General features: G+C 40.9%; 1 protein-coding gene across 2 annotated transcripts in view; it reads left to right on the top strand.

The window, feature by feature from the left end:
* Positions 1 to 19,180, top strand: part of rbm45 (RNA binding motif protein 45) — a 100,814-nt gene that overhangs the window by 9,839 nt on the left and 71,795 nt on the right. For both annotated transcript variants that reach the window (XM_043693529.1, XM_043693528.1), the window contains exons 2-5: positions 5,726 to 5,848; positions 12,511 to 12,637; positions 15,751 to 15,888; positions 16,453 to 16,668. In XM_043693529.1, coding sequence (XP_043549464.1) covers positions 5,726 to 5,848; positions 12,511 to 12,637; positions 15,751 to 15,888; positions 16,453 to 16,668 — 604 coding nt within the window. The remainder of the gene's footprint in view (positions 1 to 5,725; positions 5,849 to 12,510; positions 12,638 to 15,750; positions 15,889 to 16,452; positions 16,669 to 19,180) is intronic.

Below are 19,180 nucleotides of genomic sequence, written 5' to 3'. Positions count from 1 at the left end.
GGGCCGTTATATTAGGATCAGCCCGTATAGTTTCTGCTAGTGGTTCAATTATTAGCGTAAATAACAATGGCGAGAGGGGGCATCCCTGACGGCAGCCTCTACCCACACTGAAGCTATCCGAACCTAACCCATTGGTAACCACAACTGCTTTGGGATCACTATACAATGTTGAGACCCATTTGGTAAACACCTGTCCAACGCCAAACCTTTCCAATGTGTAAAACAAATATGACCATTCAACCCTATCAAATGCCTTTTCCGCGTCTAATGAAAATACTACTCCTGGTATCTTTCCCTGATGACAGGCTTGAATCATATTCAAAACCCTTCTAATATTATTGGTTGATCTATGGCCCTTAATAAACCCCGTCTGATCCTCCTTTATAATATGTGGCAGTACCCTTTCTAGTCTCAGTGCTAACTTTTTAGAAAGGATTTTAAAATCTACATTTAGCAAGGATACTGGTTTATATGATGTATAATCTTCTGGATCCTTCTCTTTTTTAAGGATAAGAGAGATATTTGCCTCTTTCAGCGAAGGCGGGAGACAGCCCTGACTATATGCATAGTTATACATGTCCATAAGTGGACCAGCCAATATTTCTGTAAATTCTTTATAGAATTGAAAACCATCTGGGCCCGGTGCCTTACCACTCTGAAGTTGCCTAATTTCATCAGGTATTTCTTGGACTGTTAGAGGAGCACTTAGGACCGATACCTGTTCCGGAGTTAGGCCTGGAAGGGTCCTATCTTCGCAATCCTGCGATTTTATATAACTGAGAATAAAATTCTCTAAAGATCGCATTAATCTTTTTATGATCATGAGTCAGAATGCCCGTACTTTCCTTGATCGATGTAATAATCTGAGGGGCCTTTTTTTTCTTTGCAAGAAATGCTAAGTATCTACCCGGTTTGTCGCCATATTGATATAACCTTTGTTTTGCAAATAATATTTCCCTCTTAGCCGTTTGAGTAAGCGTAGTGTTTAGAGTTGTCCTAAGAGCCGTAATCCTTTGCAATTTAATAATAGAAGGTCTATCAGTGTATGCTGTTTCAGCTGCTTTTAAGCGAGCTTCAAGCAGACGCTGTTGTTCTCCCTTCAATTTCTTCTGGGTCGCTGAGTAGGAGATGATCAAACCTTGCGTGTAAGCTTTGATGGTCTCCCACATCATTGATGGGTTGCTAGCTGTACCTGAATTAATTTCTAAAAAAGTTTTAAATTCTTGAGAGAAGTACTTTACAAATTTACTATCTTTCCTTAGGAAGGGGTCCATACGCCAATGCCGAGGGGATGTCCCATTGTTCCTCGCCTTAGTTTCCATATATACAGCAGCGTGATCGGAACTTGCTATACTACCTATTTTACAGGATGATATAGAATTTTAAAAAATCGAGGGGGCAAAAAACATATCAATTCTAGTATGACATTTATGTGGATTGGAGTAGAAAGAAAAATCTCTGCCCTGTGGGATGAAGACATCTCCATACATCTACTAATCCTAATTCTTTGTTCAGATCCATCAATTGTCTAGATCTGGGAGATACTCCCGCAGTACTCTTGGGAATCCTATCTATTTCCAGATCCATAATACAATTAAAGTCTCCCCCTATAATTATATGACGGGCACCAAGAGCCATCAATTTTGAGAAGGCTTCCGTTATAAATTTAAAGGGGTGTGCCGGGGGGCAGTACAAATTTAAAATCCCATATTCCTCTCCATTTATGAGGGCTTTAATCAAGATATATCGTCCAGATTCGTCTTTTATCTGACTTAGGATTTTGAAAGGGAAATTCTTCCGAACAAGAATAACAACTCCCCTGCTTTTTGAGCTAAAAGAAGAAAAAAGGCCTGATCAAATCCGCCCTGTCGTAATTTCAAGTGTTCTTTATCTGACAGGTGTGTCTCCTGTAGGAGAGCTATATCAACTCTGCTCCAGGAATGCTGTAAGCTGGCCTTCCTCTTCCCGTTCGGGAAGGCCCAGCAAACGAATATTTTTTCGACGACCTCGATTATCGAGGTCGTCAATATGATTTTCCAAGGTCCGGACTCGCTGCTCGAGAGTCCTGACCTGATCCACGGCCAATTGAGCGGTTGTCTCGGAGGTCGCGGCCTTTAGCTCCGCCCCTCCGACTCGGCGTTGAATTTCTTCAATCTCACGGTCGTGCTTCTGCAGCGCGGCCGAGAGCGACTCCCAACGATTTCTGGATTCGACGATAAAGGCATCGATCTTCGAGTCAAGCTTGGAAAGCATTTCTGCAAGACTTGCTACTGTAGGTAAGTCCCCCGGGGCGGCTGTGGACGCCTCTGCTGCAGCTGGAGAGTGTGGGGGAGGGGTTCCTGCTTGCTGAGAGCTGCGGGCTCCCTTCCCTTTAGTCATTTTAACTTAGGATAAAGTTGCTTAAATGTAATATTACACAACTAATTGAGGGGGGGGGGGAGAAAATCAAATCCCTCTCCCCACCCCCCCCATGATGATAATATCAGTAAAGTAAGAAAAAAAAGGGGGGTATATAAACCAAAGTGGGGGGAAAGGCAAACCAACATCCATTATGTCTTACAGTTTATCTAAGAGAGTCCAAGAATTCCGTAGCCTTTTCTGGCGATCCGAAGTTATACACGGATCCTTCATGGTTAAAGCGTAGCGTCGCTGGGTAGCGTAAAGAGTACTGAATATTTAAGTCCCTTAAACGCGCCTTCGCCTCATCGAATGCCTTCCTCTTTCGGACCAGAGCTGGGGAAAAGTCCTGGAATAACATGATCTTGGATCCTTTATAAATCATAGCTTGGGGGTCTTTTCCAAGATTTCTAGAGGCTTCTAGGAGTATCTGCCTCTCCTTGTAGCTCTGCAGCCGGAACAGGACCGGGCGTGGGCGCTGGTTCGAGCCGGGCCAGCGTATTGCGACCCGGTAGGCCCGTTCTACCCTTACCTGGCCTGATCCAGCCTCCAGATTTAAAAGCTGTGGCAGCCACTGCTGGAGGAATGCTGTAAGCTGGCCTTCCTCTTCCCGTTCGGGAAGGCCCAGTAAACGAATATTTTTTCGGCGACCTCGATAATCAATGTAATTCTCTAAGGTCCGGACTCACTGTTCGAGAGTCCGGACCCGATCCACGGCCGATTGCTCTGTAGTTTCGGAGGTCGCGGCCTTTAGCTCCGCCCCTCCGACTCGGCGCTCGATTTCTTTAATGTCTCGGTCGTGCTTCTGCAGCGCGGCCAAGAGTGCGTCCCATCGATTTTGGGAATCCTCGATAAAAGCATCGATCTTCGTATCCAGCTTGGAGATCATCTCCACAAGGCTTGTCACTGTAGGTAAGTCCCCCGGGGCGGCTGTGGACGCCTCTGCTGCAGCTGGAGAGGGTGGGGGAGGGGTTCCTGCTTGCTGAGAGCTGCGGACTCCCTTCCCTTTGGTCATTTTTGCTAAATATTAGATTGTTTAAATGTAATACTAAGCAACTAATTAAATTAAACAGCTATTATGAATGATTTGGTGAGTGTGATGGGGGTGGGTGACCCACTTTACCCAAGTCTTGTGAAGAGCACTATAGACTCGCTGGGTCGCCGCCATCTTGGATCCCTATCAATATTTTTAATCAAAGTTCTTGTTAGCATTCCCAACATTCCTAAATGCAGTTCCTTAGCTTCTATAATCAAAATTACAAATGCCTGTTTGAAGTTGTGATGGTGAAAGGTTAGGAAGCTTTTTGGTGTCAGCATTTTAAATGGTTTGCTCAGGACCTACACTGTTACATATTTGCATGTTTTCTTGATTCTAAAATAATTTAGTGATACACTTGGCTAATTGATGAGCGAGCTCTTTCATGTTTAGCATATAAGTACAGGGTGGTTACTTATGATATACAGTACTGTTATGCGAAAGTCTTTCAGATAAAACAATGTTCATAGAATAATAGAATCCCTATGGTGTGGAAGCAGGCTATTCTGCCAGAGTCTGCACTGACCCCCCGAAGAGTGTCCCATTCAGACCCACCACTACATTTTCCATGGCTGATCCACCTAGTCTGCACATCCCAGGACACTGTAGATAATTTAGCATGGATAATCCACCTAACCTGCACATCTTTGTACTGAGAGGAAACTGAGTACCTGGAGGAAACCCATGCAGACATGGGGAGAATGTGCAAACTGCACACAGACTGTAGTCCAAGGGTGGAATCAAACTCTGGCCCCTGGTGTTGAGGCAGCAGTACTAACCACTATGCTCTGCATCATGTAATAATTGCTGATGAACTAGTGATTAATGAAGTAATGGGCTTGATTTGCTGAGGAGTGACATTTCACACAGATTGGCACTCCAGTTTTATTTTAAATAGGTTTTTTTGTAGCATAGAAGTTGCAAGATGCTCCATTTTCACTGCAATCAACTGCTTAAAATTTAAACGTTGTGAGACCCACATTGCTAACTAATAAAGTGTGATGTCAAGGTGCTGGTATGGAAGTGGTGTGGTAGGGTTCCAGATGGGTAAGGGAATAGAGTGCCAGTTGGTGAGGGATTTGTGTACTAGAGTAGGATGCCAGTTGAATAGGGGATAGGTTGCTAGGATCGAAGGTAAGTAGGATGCCAGGTGGGCCTGATGCTATGTGGGTAGGGTGCAACTTAGCAAGATAAGTGATACAGTGCTTCACGTAGGTCAGGAAGGATGGAAGAAATTGGTTCCTGTGGGAGTACAATGATCCAGGGGAGATTATGTCCCCCTATTTTTTTCCTGCTGTTGTATGGACCTCTGAGTTCCATGCGTGGCTGCAGTTCCTGCAACCTGATGTCCACGCATCCATTTTCTGATTGGGATGCATGGGCCCTCCGAATGACTGTCTCCCTAGGGGTGTTGAGCCAGGTCATTAGGGAGTCTGCATGTGTGTTGGAAGCATCGCCAAGTCAGGATCAATGTGAGGTATGGTGACAAGCATCAGGTCAGTTTAATAATACTCAGGAGTTAAGACTGTATTCCATCCTCTTAAGTATTACTCAGGAACTATTTTATTTTTGTAGGAACCCTCAAGGTCTCTGATTTTTAAATGGTGACTTTGGAAGATTCTAGGCACAAAGGAATTGCCTGACAGAAAATTCAGTTTCCTGGGTAATTCTTTCAGAATGTGCTATAATGGGGATTCTGCAGGGTTCCTTTGCAAAATTCATTTCTGCATTGAAATAATGACTGTGATTAGTAGAACATCTAGGCCAATGCTTTTAAAGGAAATCAATCTATAACAAAGGTATATGCCGTGAGTTTCAATTTGCCACAAATTGCTCACTTTGCATTATTCACCTTTTTAATTTGAAGAAATAACCCGTTTAACCATTAGCCTCCCCATTGCATATCTCAATTTGCTAAGTTTACATTATGAGAACACAGCCATTTAGGTTTTAGTTCAGATTGTGGAGATGCTTTTAATGAAATGTATTAATGGATTTTGGAAGCCAACACACTGTGTCCAAAGGAAAATAATATGTAGAATATAGCTGTTAATTTTCCCAGACATTTCTGTAATATTTTAATTTTTATTTATGTCTTTCTGTATTGCAAATTTAATTGAACCAATAATTTGAGGTCCCAGATAATCCATTGATGTTGTTGCACCAATATCAATTTGTCTTTCCAATACAATATAAAACAATAGTTAGTGTTTGTAATGAGATATGCAGGCTCAGCAATTTGAGGTATAGTATTTTGGGAGTTGTCTAAATTTTCTGTTTTTAAAACAATAGGTCTTCATTGCACAGTCTAGAGGATCTGGCAGCCACCGTGATGTTGAAGATGAAGAGTTGACTAGAATTTTTGTCATGATTCCAAAATCCTATACAGAAGATGATCTAAGGGAAAACTTTAAGGTACACTTGTCCACACATGATCTTCTTAACTCCAGTACTTCCTAATGAATTTTTAGTTTCAAAATGTATTTAAATTTGTCTCTTGCAGACAAATTTTAACAGCACTTGTCACAGGTAACTTTTTTTTGTGAAAGGTGTCATTAAGAAATAACATTTGGAATGTTTGTATAGATTGTACATTTGGTGACGGGTTATGGGAGGGATTAGAGAGAGTAGAAAAGGGGAGGTACTGGGATAAATAAATTGCAGCAGAGCAAGGGAAAAAGCAGAAATGGCATATTTGAAGGGATGAAAGCAAGGGAAAAGATGAGGAAGGGTAGGTTTAACCAGGTCCCTAAGTAAGTTCCCACTGTGGGTTTACATTACATTAGCAAAACATTATACCCATATCTGAGCATAACCTAAACAACACCTTGTTAAGCTGAAAGTTAAAGCTAGACAATAAAAGACTCAGATGTGTGCAAGTGGGAACCAGAGCTATGGATCTAAGGATGGAATACCTAATGAACAGCCAGATGCAGCATGGAGTCTGAGGAGGGATAGACAGTTGATAGGCCAAAGTTGTAGTCAGTGTGATGGGTTGGAGTGTGTCTATTTTAACGCAAGAAGTATCAGGAATAAGGGTGATGAACTTCGAGAATGGATCAGTACTTGGAACAATGATGTTGTAGCCATTACGGAGACTTGGATATTGCAGGGGCAGGAATGGTTGTTGGATATTCCAGGGTTTGAATGTTTTAAAAAGGAATAGAGGGAGAGGTAAGAGGTGGGGACTGGCATTGCCAATCAAGGATAATATAACAGCTGTAGAAAGGGAGGTTGTAGAGGAGGGTTTGTCCACAGATTCCGTGTAGGTGGAAGTCTGAAACAGGAAACGAGCAGTCACTTCATTGGGGGTTTTCTACAGATTCTTCTCCCCGCATTGAAAAGAAACTGAGACACCAAGGAACACATTCATAGACAGATTTTGGAAAGGCGCAGAAGTAACAGGGTTGCTGTCATGGGTGACTTTAACTTCCCCAATATTAATTGGAAGCATCTTAATTTTTGTCAGGTGTGCCCGGAAAGGATTTCCTGAGTCAATATGTAGATAAGCTGTCTAGAGGGGAAGACATATTTGATTTGGTGTTTGACAACGAATCAGGCCTGGTATCTGATCTCTTAACGGGAGAGCATTTCAGTGATAGTGATCACAACTCCCTGACCTTTACTATTCTCATGAAGAGGGATTGGAGCAGACAAGTATGGGAAAGTATTGAATCGGTGGGGTGGGGTGGGGGGGCAGACGGGCGATGGGCAAGGGGATTACAATGCTATTAGGCAGTGACTAGGGCACCTAAATTGGGAACAGATGTTCTCAGGGAAATGCACAACAGAAATGTGGAGGTTGTTTAGGGAGCATATGCTGATAGTGCTGTACAGGTTTGTCCCACTGAGGCAAGGAAGGGATGGTAGGGTGAAGGAACCGTGTGTGACATGGGATGTAGAACATTTAGTCAACAGAAAAAAGGAAACTTAAGGTCGAAGAGGCAAGGATCAGACAAGGCTTCAGAGGGTTACAAGGTAACCAAGAAAGAACTGAAGAATAGACTTAAGAGAGCTAGAAGGGGGCATGAAAAAGCTTTTTCAGACAGGATTAAGGGAAACCCTAAGGCATTCTACACTTATGTGAGAAACAAGAAGATGGCCAGAGTGAGGGTAGGATCGATCAGGGATAGTGGAGGGAAATTGCGCCTGGAGTCAGAGGAGGTCGTTAATGAAGACTTTGCTTCAGTATTCACTCGAGATAGAGACCTTGACATTTGAGCATGAAACAGGCTGATATGCTCAAACAGGTTGATGTTAAGAAGGAGGAGGTGCTGAAAATTTTGAAAAACATAAGGATAGGTAAGTCCCCTGGGCTAGACAGGATATACCCAAGTTTACTACATGAGGCGAAGGAAGAGATTGCTGTGCCTTTGATGATGAACTTTGCATCCTTGCTGTCTACTACAGTAGTGCCAGATGACTGGAGGGTGACAAATGTTATTCCCTTGTTCGAGAAAGGGAATAGAGATAATCATGGGAATTACAGACCAGTCAGTCTTGTGTCAGTGGTGGGAAAATTATTGGAGAAGATTCTGAGAGGATTTATGACTACTTGGAAAATCTTGGTTTGATTAGTCAGCTTGGTTTTGTGAGGGGCTGGTCATGCCTCTCGAGCCTTATTGAATTCTTTGAGGATGTGACAAAACACATTGAAGATCGAGCAATGTCTGTGATGTACATGGATTTTAGCAAGATATTTGGTAAGGTTCCCCATGGTAGGCTCATTCAGAAAGTAAGGAGTCATGGGATACAGGGAGAATTGGTTGTCTAGATACAGAATTGGCTGGCCCATGGAAAACAGAGGGAGATAGTAGATGGAAAGTATTCAGCCTGGAGCTTGGTGACCAGTGGTGTTCTGTAGAGATCTGTTCTGGGACCTCTTTGTGAGTAGTGGAAGGGTGGGTTAGTAAGTTTGCTAATGACACAAAGGTTGGTGGAGTGGTGGATAGTGTGGAGCGCTTTTGTAGGTTGCAATGAGACATTGATAGGATGCCGAACTGGGCTGAGAAGTGGCGGGTGGAGTTCAAACTAGAAAAGTATGAAGTTATTCACTTTGGAAGGTTGAATTTGAATACAGAATACAGGGTTAAAAGCAGACTGGAGAAATCGAGGGATCTTGGGGTCCATGTCCATAGATCTCTCAAAGTTGCCACCCAAGTTGATAGGGTTGTCAAGAAGGCGTATGATGTGTTGGCTTTCATTTGCAGGGGATTGAGTTTTAAGAACCACGAAGTTATGCTACAGCTCTATAGAGCCCTAGTTAGATCACACTTGGAATATTGTGTTCAGTTCTGGTCGCCTCATTATAAGAAGGATGTAGAAGTTTAGAGGGTGCAGAGGAGATTTACCAGGATGCTGCATGGACTGGAGGGCATATCTTATGAAGAAAGATTGAGGGAGGCAGGGCTTTTCTCATCTGAGCAAAGGGTGAGAGGTGACTTGATAGAGGTGCACAAGATGATGAGAGGCATAGATAGAGTAAATAGTCAAGAGACATTTTCCCAGGCAGAAATGGTTATCACGAGGGGGCATAATTTTAAAGTGATTGGAGGACGATTTAGGGGAAATGTCAGTGGTCAGTTCTTCACACAGAGTGGTAGGTGCATGGAATGCACTGTCTGTGGTGGTAGTAGAGTTGAATACATTAGGGACATATAAGTGACAAATAGACACATGAATGATAATAAAATGAAAGGTATGTAGGTTAGGCAGAAGAGGGTCCCACTCCTGATGATGTGCTTTGCCTGAAACATCAATTTTCCTGCTCCTCGGATGCTGCCTTACCTGTTGTGCTTTTCCAGCACCACTCTAATCTTGGGTATGTAGATTAGTTTGATCTTAAAGTAGGATATCAGGTCGGCAAAGGGGGCCAAAGGGCCTGTTCTGCGCTGTACTGTTCTATGTTCTATGTAATTGCGTAATTTGTAATTAATGTTGTGCTGTATGCTGTTTTGTAAACTTGAATATTTTGGGCATGACGCATTTCACTTCTTGTGAGGGTCAATTTTTATGGGACAATAATTTGTACTTTTTATGGTTTTTGGTGGTCACTTGATTTTTCTTATCCAGTTGTTTTATATAAGTCGAATAATTTAGCTCACTTTCAATATCTGCCTAGTATTGGCTTGATTCTGCTACTGAACACTGAGTCATTAATTCATTGCAAGCATTGTTTAGACAAGGAGATTGCATTATAGTCAGAGTATATTCAAGAGAGAATTTGATAGATTTTTGGGTAATGAGATGTAGAATAATGCAGGAAGATGGAGTGAAAGTCAGAGATAACCAAGACCTTGTTGAATAGTGAAGGAGGCTCAAGGAATCTAATTATTCTTGTGCTTCTAGTGACCTTGAAAAATTTATCTTTGTCAACTGACTATTATAACATGATGTTGATGCAGATACACTTGCTGGGATTTTACTGGCCCCCTGGTGGGTGTAATCCTGTTGCTGTGTCCGTTACACAGTGGCACAAATGGCTTCGGCTTGGCTGCTCACTGACTGGAGGCGAGTGACCAATACAAATAATGAAAGAGCCAATTGATGCCCATTTACCCAGGCTACCGGAATTTACTGAGTAGGCTCCTGTGATGTGGATAAACTGCCATCTCCTTTGGAGGGGTCACCTCCAAAGTGCTTCCCAGAATTGAGAAAGTGCTTTTTGTTTCCAGAGGCCTCATAGTCAAAGTAGTGCTGTCCAACAGCGACAACACTGAGGTCAAAGTTGAATATCTTAGACTTACGAATATTGAGGCCTTCTGCTTTACCCTGACAAACTTTTCATCTTTCCTTTACCTCAAAATGGTGGGCACCTTGATGCTCATCTTGCAATGTAAACATTGACCATCCCTTTTATTAGTGCTGCCAAGCTGCTGGCCTTCTCATTGCATCTGCAGTGTGGAGAGTCAGCTGGCTTATCTTATTTGGACAGCAGCTCCTTAAATACTCATCACCAGGAAGGCTGTTGCTATGGTTCTGCTGAATACCGGACAGGTTTGGCATCTCCACATGGTCCCATGTCAGAACTTAACCCATGCTTAAGAATCTCAGCACCATTTCACCATTTAAGAATCAAAAGTGTTAGCAAGAAATAGGTAGGGTCTAAAGATATAAACCTCCAATTATAAACTTGAATATAATAAAAGGTTAAAAACATAAGAAATAGGAGCAGGAGTAGGCCATTTAGCCCTCGAGCCTGCACTGCCATTCAGTAAGATCCATCTCCAAATCAGTAAGATCGTGGCTGATCTACCCTAGGCCTCCACTCCCCCTTTATGGTGTTAATTTCTCCACACTCAACTCCCTGACATTTCAAAAATGTATTTGCCTCCTGTTTCCTTACTTTGTGATCTAGCCTTCATAACAGTGTGGATCGAGAATTCCAGATGTTCATAACCCAAATTTATTTACCTCTCAGTTTTAAATGAGTGCTCCCTAACTTGAGATTCCCCACTACAAAAACCATCTTCTCAAATATACCTTGTCAAGCCCTGTCAGAACCTTGCTTGTTTCAGTTAGATCATTCCCTTGTTCTTCTAAACACTGAATAAAAGCCCAACTGGGTTAGCCATTCCTTCATCCCAGGATTCAGCATAATAAATTGCTTTTGAGCTGCATTCAATGCCAATGTTTAAAACATTGGTACCAAAATTGTGCACAATATCCCAGTTGCAGTTTCAGTAACACCCTTTATAGTTGTAACTCGACTTCCTTCTCTTTAATTCTAGCCCCTATCAATAATGACCAAAATCCATTTCCTGCCTAAATTACTTGAGACACTTGCATGCTAACTTTTTTTGTTTCCTGGATTAAGAACTCCTAGAATGCTTCTGTTTCTCTAAATAATAGTCTGCATTTTAATAGTTAGTAACAATGCGTAAACTCACATTTTACTCCAGTAAACTTCATCTGTCAAGTTTCTCCTCAATTTGGATACATTACACTCCGTCCATTTGGTATACTTTCCTTTATTGATCAGCGAATATAAGAGTTGGGAGGTCATGTTGCAACTGTGTAGGACATTGGTTAGGCCACTTTTGGAATATTGTGTGCAATTCTGGTCTCCCTCTTATTGGAAAGATGTTATGAAACTTGAAACGGTTCAGAAAAGATTTACAAGGATGTTGCCAGGGCGAGGGCCTGACCTATAGGAAGAAGCTAAATAAGCTGGGGCATTGAAGCATCAGAAACTGAGGGGTGACCTTTATCGAGGTTTATAAAATCATGAGGGGCATGGATAGAGTAAATAGACAAGTTCTTTTCCCTGGGGGTGGGGAGTCCAGAATTAAACTGCATAGGTTGAGAGGGGAAAGATATAAAAGGGACCTAAGGGACAACTTTTTTGCGCAGAGGGTGGTGTGTGTATGGAATGAGCTGCCAGAAGAAGTGGTAGAGGCTGGTACACTTAGAACATTTAAAAGGTATCTGGATGGGTATACGAATAGGAGGGGTTTGAAGAGACCTGGGCCAAGTATTGGGAAATGGGACTAGATTAGTTTAGGGGATGCCTGGTCAGCATGGACGAGTTGGATTGAAGGGCCTGTTTCCATGCTATACATTTTCTATGACTCTATTCCCTCCTCTAATTATATTAGTATAGGCAATAAATATTTGAGACCCTAGGGCTGATCCTTCTGTTACTCGAGTAATTATATCTTTCCAACTTGAAAAAGACTCATTAATTCTCTCTGTCTTCTGTGTATTAACCAGTCTTCAATCCATGGTAATACATTACTCTCAATATTTTGATCTCCTGTCTTGGGCAATACACTTTTTAAGTGTAACTTTATTGAATGCCTTCTGGAAATCCAAATGCCTCGTTGTTATATCCTTGAACCGTAGCAAATTTTTAAAACATGATTTCTTTTCACAAAACTATGTTAACTCTGATCAGCAATAGTTTGTTTTAAAAACAGTGCTGGTTAATAATATTTGACTTTTTAGGATGTTATCCTATAGCAATCAAGCTTATTTATCTTTTATATTTTGAAGCTCTCTACGATACAAATAATGGCTGACAAGTAACTTCTATAATGAAATGTTGAATTCTAACCCAAGTTTCTGCTTCTACTTAGGAATTTGGAGATATTGAATATTGTAGTGTTATCAGGAACAAGGGCACAGGAGAGAGCAAAGGCTTTGGCTATGTGAGGTTTCTGAAACCATCTCAGGCTGCTCAGGCCATTGAAAACTGCGAAAGATGTAAGACTTGTTTGCAAAACTGTAGACGTTTGAAAATAGAACTCAGCACCAGGAGTGAGGAATGCTAGAATCATTTGGGGTATTCCTGAAGATGTTAACTGTAAAACTGAACAGAATACTTGTGTATTTGTCCATCAATTTAATTAAATATTTTTTCATTGACTATTTTTGAGCTTGAATTAAAAGTAGATGTTAAATCATTTCCAAAAGTTGACCATTGACTATACTGGTGGAGTAGTATTTAGTAGTGTGATAGCTGTGACATTTCTGCCACAGACCACAATATCTTAATGAAGACTTAGTATAAAATTCATCTGTTAAATCTGATTTGTTCTCATTGTACAGATTTTAGGTAGCTTGTGCACGCAGCGCAAAATATAAGCCTGACTGGGATCAGCTGCTCAGATTGGCATCCCCATATTTTGGGGAGAAGAGCAAAAGATTTTTTTTAATCAAGTAATCAATTAAGTTTAGTCCCAATTCAGTAAGTGTCTAATATAGAGGTAATTATAAAAATTGGTGATGAGAAAAAATGTAACTGTTAAAACTATTATAAAATCAGCAGTTGGACATTTATATTTTGAATAGCACTAATCAACATTAGATCTTTGCATTAGATTGAAATCCTATACTATTAATCCCTAGACAAAAGTTTTTTTTTGAAAGTGAATTATAAAGTTTTGGGAAGGAATTGTGCATCATAATGATGTCTGTTATTGAGAGAGATTCTAATGCAAATCCATGAATGAGTTGAGAAGGTATTTATCCATAAGTTTTGTCAAGAATCCACAGTATTTCAGTTTAGAAAAAGAGCGAATTATTGTCACCACTTGGCAACTTGTGGCAGATGTATCTCTCACACAACTATAAACATCTAAAATTAAAATTCTCCTACATTTTTAATGATTCTTAGTATCTGTTGTGGTTCTGTTCGCCGAGCTGGAAATTTTTGTTGCAAACGTTTTGTCCCCTGTCTAGGTGACATCCTCAGTGCTTGGGAGCCTCCTGTGAAGCGCTTCTGTGGTGTTTCCTCCGGCATTTATAGTGGTCTGTCTCTGCCGCTTCCGGTTGTCAGTTTCAGCTGTCTGCTGTAGTGGCCGGTATATTGGGTCCAGGTCGATGTGTTTGTTGATGGAGTTTGTGGATGAGTGCCATGCTTCTAGGAATTCCCTGGCTGTTCTTTGTTTGGCTTGCCCTATAATGGTAGTGTTGTCCCAGTCGAATTCATGTTGCTTGTCGTCTGCGTGTGTGGCTACTAAGGATAGCTGGTCGTGGCGTTTTGTGGCTATGGTCTCATTCGACGTAATGGCACTGTTCACACCTATTGACAAAACCCTAGCCAGAGAAACAATAGCTAACCTGCTGGACATACAGAACAGACAACAGGACGTTGAACCTATCAACAAAGACGGCATACTTAAACTACTGGACTTGTGCCTCACAACACACTTCACATTCAACAACCAGATATACGAACAAATCAACGGAACACCCATGGGCTCACCGATCTCTGGACTCATGGCAGAAGCATTAATGCAAAGTTTAGAACAACAGTCTTACCACAAATTCAACCCAAACTCTGGGTCAGATACGTTGATGACACCTTTGTAATCATTAAAAACACAGAAATAGAGAAAACACACGGGATCATCAACTCCACACTCACAGGAATCCGATTCACGAGAGAAGAAGAAAAGGATAACCAACTCCCATTCCTAGACGTGATTGTACAGAGAACGCCGAACAGAGAATTCACCACAAAGGTATACAGGAAAGCCACACACACAGACCAAGTCCTGAACTATGAAAGCAACCACCCCAACACACACAAACGAAGTTGCATCAAGACACTATTCAAAAGGGCCACAACACACTGCAGCACACCAGAACTGCAAAAAGAGGAAGAGGAACACCTATACAAGGTATTCGCCAAAAACGGATACCCGCGCAATTTCATCAACAGTTGCCTTAGAGAAAGACAACGGAACGAGGACATACCACAACCCAAAGGACTAGCTACACTACCATATATCAGGAGCATTTCAGAACGGACAGCCAGACTATTGCGACCACTAGGACTTATAACAGCACACAAACCAACAGCCAACCTCAGACAACAACTCACCAGAACGAAGGACCCGATACCCAGCATGAGCAAAACTAATGTAGTGTACAAAATCCCATGCAAGGACTACACAAAACACTATATAGGACAAACAGGAAGACAGCTAACGATCCGCATCCATGAACATCAACTCGCCACAAAACGCCACGACCAGCTATCCTTAGTAGCCACACACGCAAGACGACAAGCAACATGAATTTGACTGGGACAACACTACCATTATAGGGCAAGCCAAACAAAGAACAGCCAGGGAATTCCTAGAAGCATGGCACTCCTCCACAAACTCCATCAACAAACACATCGACCTGGACCCAATATACCGGCCACTACAGCAGACAGCTGAAACTGACAACTGGAAGCGGCAGGGACAGGCCACTATAAATGCCGGAGGAAACACCACAGAAGCGCTTCACAGGAGGCTCCCAAGCACTGAGGATGTCACCTAGACAGGGGACGAAACGTTTGCAACAAACATTTCCAGCTCGGCGAACAGAACCACAACAACGAGCACCCGAGCTACAAATCTTCACCCAAATTCTTAGTATCTAATTGGTGATTGTGTAAATGTATTAGAAAATTACTTAACAAATTTCTTGTGTTCTATTCCTGTACATCCATTGCAGATGGGTACATGTCAGCTCAGCAAATATTAGAACCATGATAGGCAACCACCAAATAGTAATAATCCTTTAAAATATAGTTAGGCTATGAGACTTAGTTTCAGTGCTAAAACACATTTTCTGCAAATTATGGGTGTAGTGGTTAAGTTATTTAAACTGTAATGTTGCAGTTTAGCTACCATCTTTCTCTTGTATTGCAACAGATTTTCTTGCGTTAATTGTAAAATACTGTAGCCAAAGAAAATCAAACACATAAATAATGGCAGATAAAACCAAATGGGAAGTTGTCTCTGTTTACAGTAAATGAAAATTTAGTTTATGCCTGTCTCCTGCTTAAAATAATAATGCATTTCTACATTTTTGCGTAGCTTTTAAGGCAATACTTGCTGAACCAAGGAACAAACCTACATATTCTGAGAATGACTACATGAGTGGAACTAGACAAGATGCCTTGTCTTATGGGTCAGGATATGATCCTCCTCGCGGTCAAACTATGTTTCCTTTTGGTAGGTGTACATAGTTAAGCAGAAAATTAGATGGTAAGAAATATGAAGTAGTTAAAGTGCACCTGTTGTGGATATAGTGTATGCATAAAATTGAATTAATAAATTGTTGGCGTGACTACTTTAAAACTTGCCAAGCAATTGAAGAAGAGCTGAAATTCAGCATTGCAGAATTACTTCAAAGCAGGCTTTGGCGTTAAATAAAGCAGATGTGATTTTCTTTTTTAAAAAAAAACACCTATGCTGCTTTGGGATAAAGAAAATAATGAAGAATATGAGCTTAAATGGTGATCGTTTCTTAACGATTGTCCCTTTTTTTAAAATCATTCTCCGAGCTGATTTATCCCTGTCCAGTTAGAGCTTTAATTCTCTTCTGTGATAATCATGTTGAAAAAAGTATTTCAAAAATTTGCATAATTAAACCTATTCACTAAATTTATAGTTTTTTTTAAGGTAACCATAAGATGTAATAAGCCACATATGGTGCTTTGTTCTATTACTGGTGGGTGCCACATTATTTATTCATAAGTGTTTTGTTTTTTTATGTCTGATTATGTGCTGATGCAGGTGAATTCACTAACTTTGGAACAAGTGAAATGAGAGGTGGTGAAATGAGAGCTGAGATTAGAAGTGAAATGAGAGGTGGAGAAAATATATCCACATGTCTTTCAGTGTCTACTAGAGGACTGCTCTCACATGAACAAGTTTATAGTCTCTTTGATATTATCCCAGGACTGGAATATTGTGAAATTCAGAGAGATCCCTACATGGGTTATGGCAAAGGCAAGTACTAATCGATAAAACAAATAATTGATCACTATCCTTTAAACTAATTTCCACATTCTATTCATTCCTCCCAGTGCATGCATACATTCTTGGGATTATTTATTATACTCTGAACTGATTCCACCACCAGCCTCCCCATGCAAGTACATTCTTGGGATTATTTATTACCAGTTAAACTTATTCGCTATTTCATATAATGCATGTACATATTCTTTGGAGTTACCCCATTACATTTTGAGCTGCTTAATTGCCTGAGTCATCTACTACTGATATTGCATTCCTGTTGTGTGCAATTCTGAACTCCTTCCTATCAGAAAGATGTTGTAAAACTTGAAATGTTTCAGAAAGGATTTACAACAATGTTGCCAGGGTTGGAGGATTTGAGCTATAGGGGGAGGCTGAACAGCTGGGGTTGTTTTCCCTGGAGCTTCGGAGACTGAGGGGTAACCTTAGAGGTTAACAAAATCACGAGGGGCATGGATAGGGTAAATAGACAAAGTTTTTTCCCTGGGGTCGGGGAATTCAGAACTAGAGGGCATAGGTTTAGGGTGAGAGGGGAAAGATATAAAAGAGACCTTAAGGGGCAAGTTTTCTACAGGGGGTGGTACGTGTATGGAATGAGCTGCCAGAGGAAGTGGTGGAGGCTGGTACAATTGCAACATTTAAAGTGGCATTTGGATGGGCATATGAATAGGAAGAGTTTGGAGGGATATGGGCCGGGTGCTGGCAGGTGGGACTAGATTGGGTTGGGATATCTGGTCGGCATGGACGGGTTGGACTGAAGGGTCTGTTTCCATGTTGTACATCTCTATGACTATGACTCTCTTTTGTGGAGAGAGAACTAGTATTTATTCCATATTTTCCTGGTGACTTGAGCAAGATCATTAATTAGGATGATTTCATGTTTTAAAATCCACATGGTCTGTTCCATATTTACAAGACAGTAACAATTTGGTTTTTGCTTAAATTATATTGGATTGTAATCAACCGTTTTGAAATGTAGAAGATGTATTCTTTTGTTCATGTCAATTTAAAGTAATTATTTATATTATAGCACTTAATGATAACTTTCTAATAACTTATGCATAAACATTACAGGGATAGAGTATTTTGAGATATTTTCATGGAAAATGTTTTGATCGGAGAAAGCACACCTGCTTTTTACTAATGCCAGTATGTCATAGAGTCACAGAGTCAAAGAGATGTACAGCACGGAAACAGACCCTTTGGTCCAACTTGTTCATGCCGACCAGATATCCCAACCTAATCTAGTCTCACTTTCCAGCACCCAGCCCACATCACTCCAAACCCTTCCATTTGCCTTTTAAATCATCTTATCCAAATTCTTTAGTTTACAATCTGATGCTGATTTAGGTATTTGGACAGTTCTTATCACACCACAATAAAATTTTAGTTCAATTGGTTTTTGTTTGTTTCAAAAAAAATAGTCAGAACCTTTGTGTGCCATGCTCATGACCATTAGCATTGTTCTTTCTGTGCATTTGTTGAGTTGACAAATGTGTATTTAAGGAATTTGGCAATTGATGAGGCTCTGAATGTATGTTTTTTTTATTACCCTAATAGTTGCCTCAGGCACAAAAATAATATGTTCCCATACTGGAACTCTGATCTGCCATAAATAAGAGTGCACAACATTTTGGTCTGAATCTGACAAAGGATTAAATAAGTGTCATCAGGATTTGGTTATGAAATCATGCAACACCATCTACACATCCCCTCATTTGAATTCAAGAAAAAAGTTTGAAAACTGAAGAAACCAGTGAACTTCAGAGCAATTCTTATTGAAATATGGAAGTTTCACTGTAAAGCTCCAACTTTAAATATGCGTCAGTTCAAATATCATTTGTAGTAACCCAAAAGCAATTAAGCCAATGTATGATATAAAACAAATACTGGTAAAACATTTCACTTTGACATATTTATATCTGCATTCTGAAAGCTCATGCTAGTAAGAATGTTGTTGTTTGCTGTTCATTATTTCAGCACTCCGAAAACTTGTAATTTCAAATAAACCCATTGGATTAAACCTGGTATCATGTGACTCCTGACCTTGTCCACCCCAGTCCAACACTGGCATCACCACATCATAATTTTGTTAGATGATATACAGTGCATAACTTCTGTTGTCTCATCTCATTTGTAAGCATAGAGTTGAAGGCCTCTCTTACCAATAGATGACAGTGTACATATTTTGACTGCTTATACCAAAACGTGAAAGATATCAGTGTAACAAGATGTATTTTGAAATATCAGGGTTTCTATTTGTATTTAAAACTAGGATTTACCATTGGATTAGGTAAAAACAATAACTGCAGTTGCTGGAAAACAGATTCTGGATCAGTGGTGCTAGAAGAGCACAGCAATTCAGGCAGCATCCAACGAGCAGCGAAATCGGCGTTTCGGGCAAAAGCCCTCCATCAGGAATAAAGGCAGAGAGCCCGAAGCGTGGAGAGATAAGCTAGGGGAGGGTGGGGGTGGGGAGAGAGTA

Source organism: Chiloscyllium plagiosum, chromosome 7, assembly GCF_004010195.1.
Source record: "Chiloscyllium plagiosum isolate BGI_BamShark_2017 chromosome 7, ASM401019v2, whole genome shotgun sequence".
Classification (NCBI taxonomy): Eukaryota; Metazoa; Chordata; class Chondrichthyes; order Orectolobiformes; family Hemiscylliidae; genus Chiloscyllium; species Chiloscyllium plagiosum.
This window is presented reverse-complemented; position numbering and strand designations above follow the sequence as displayed.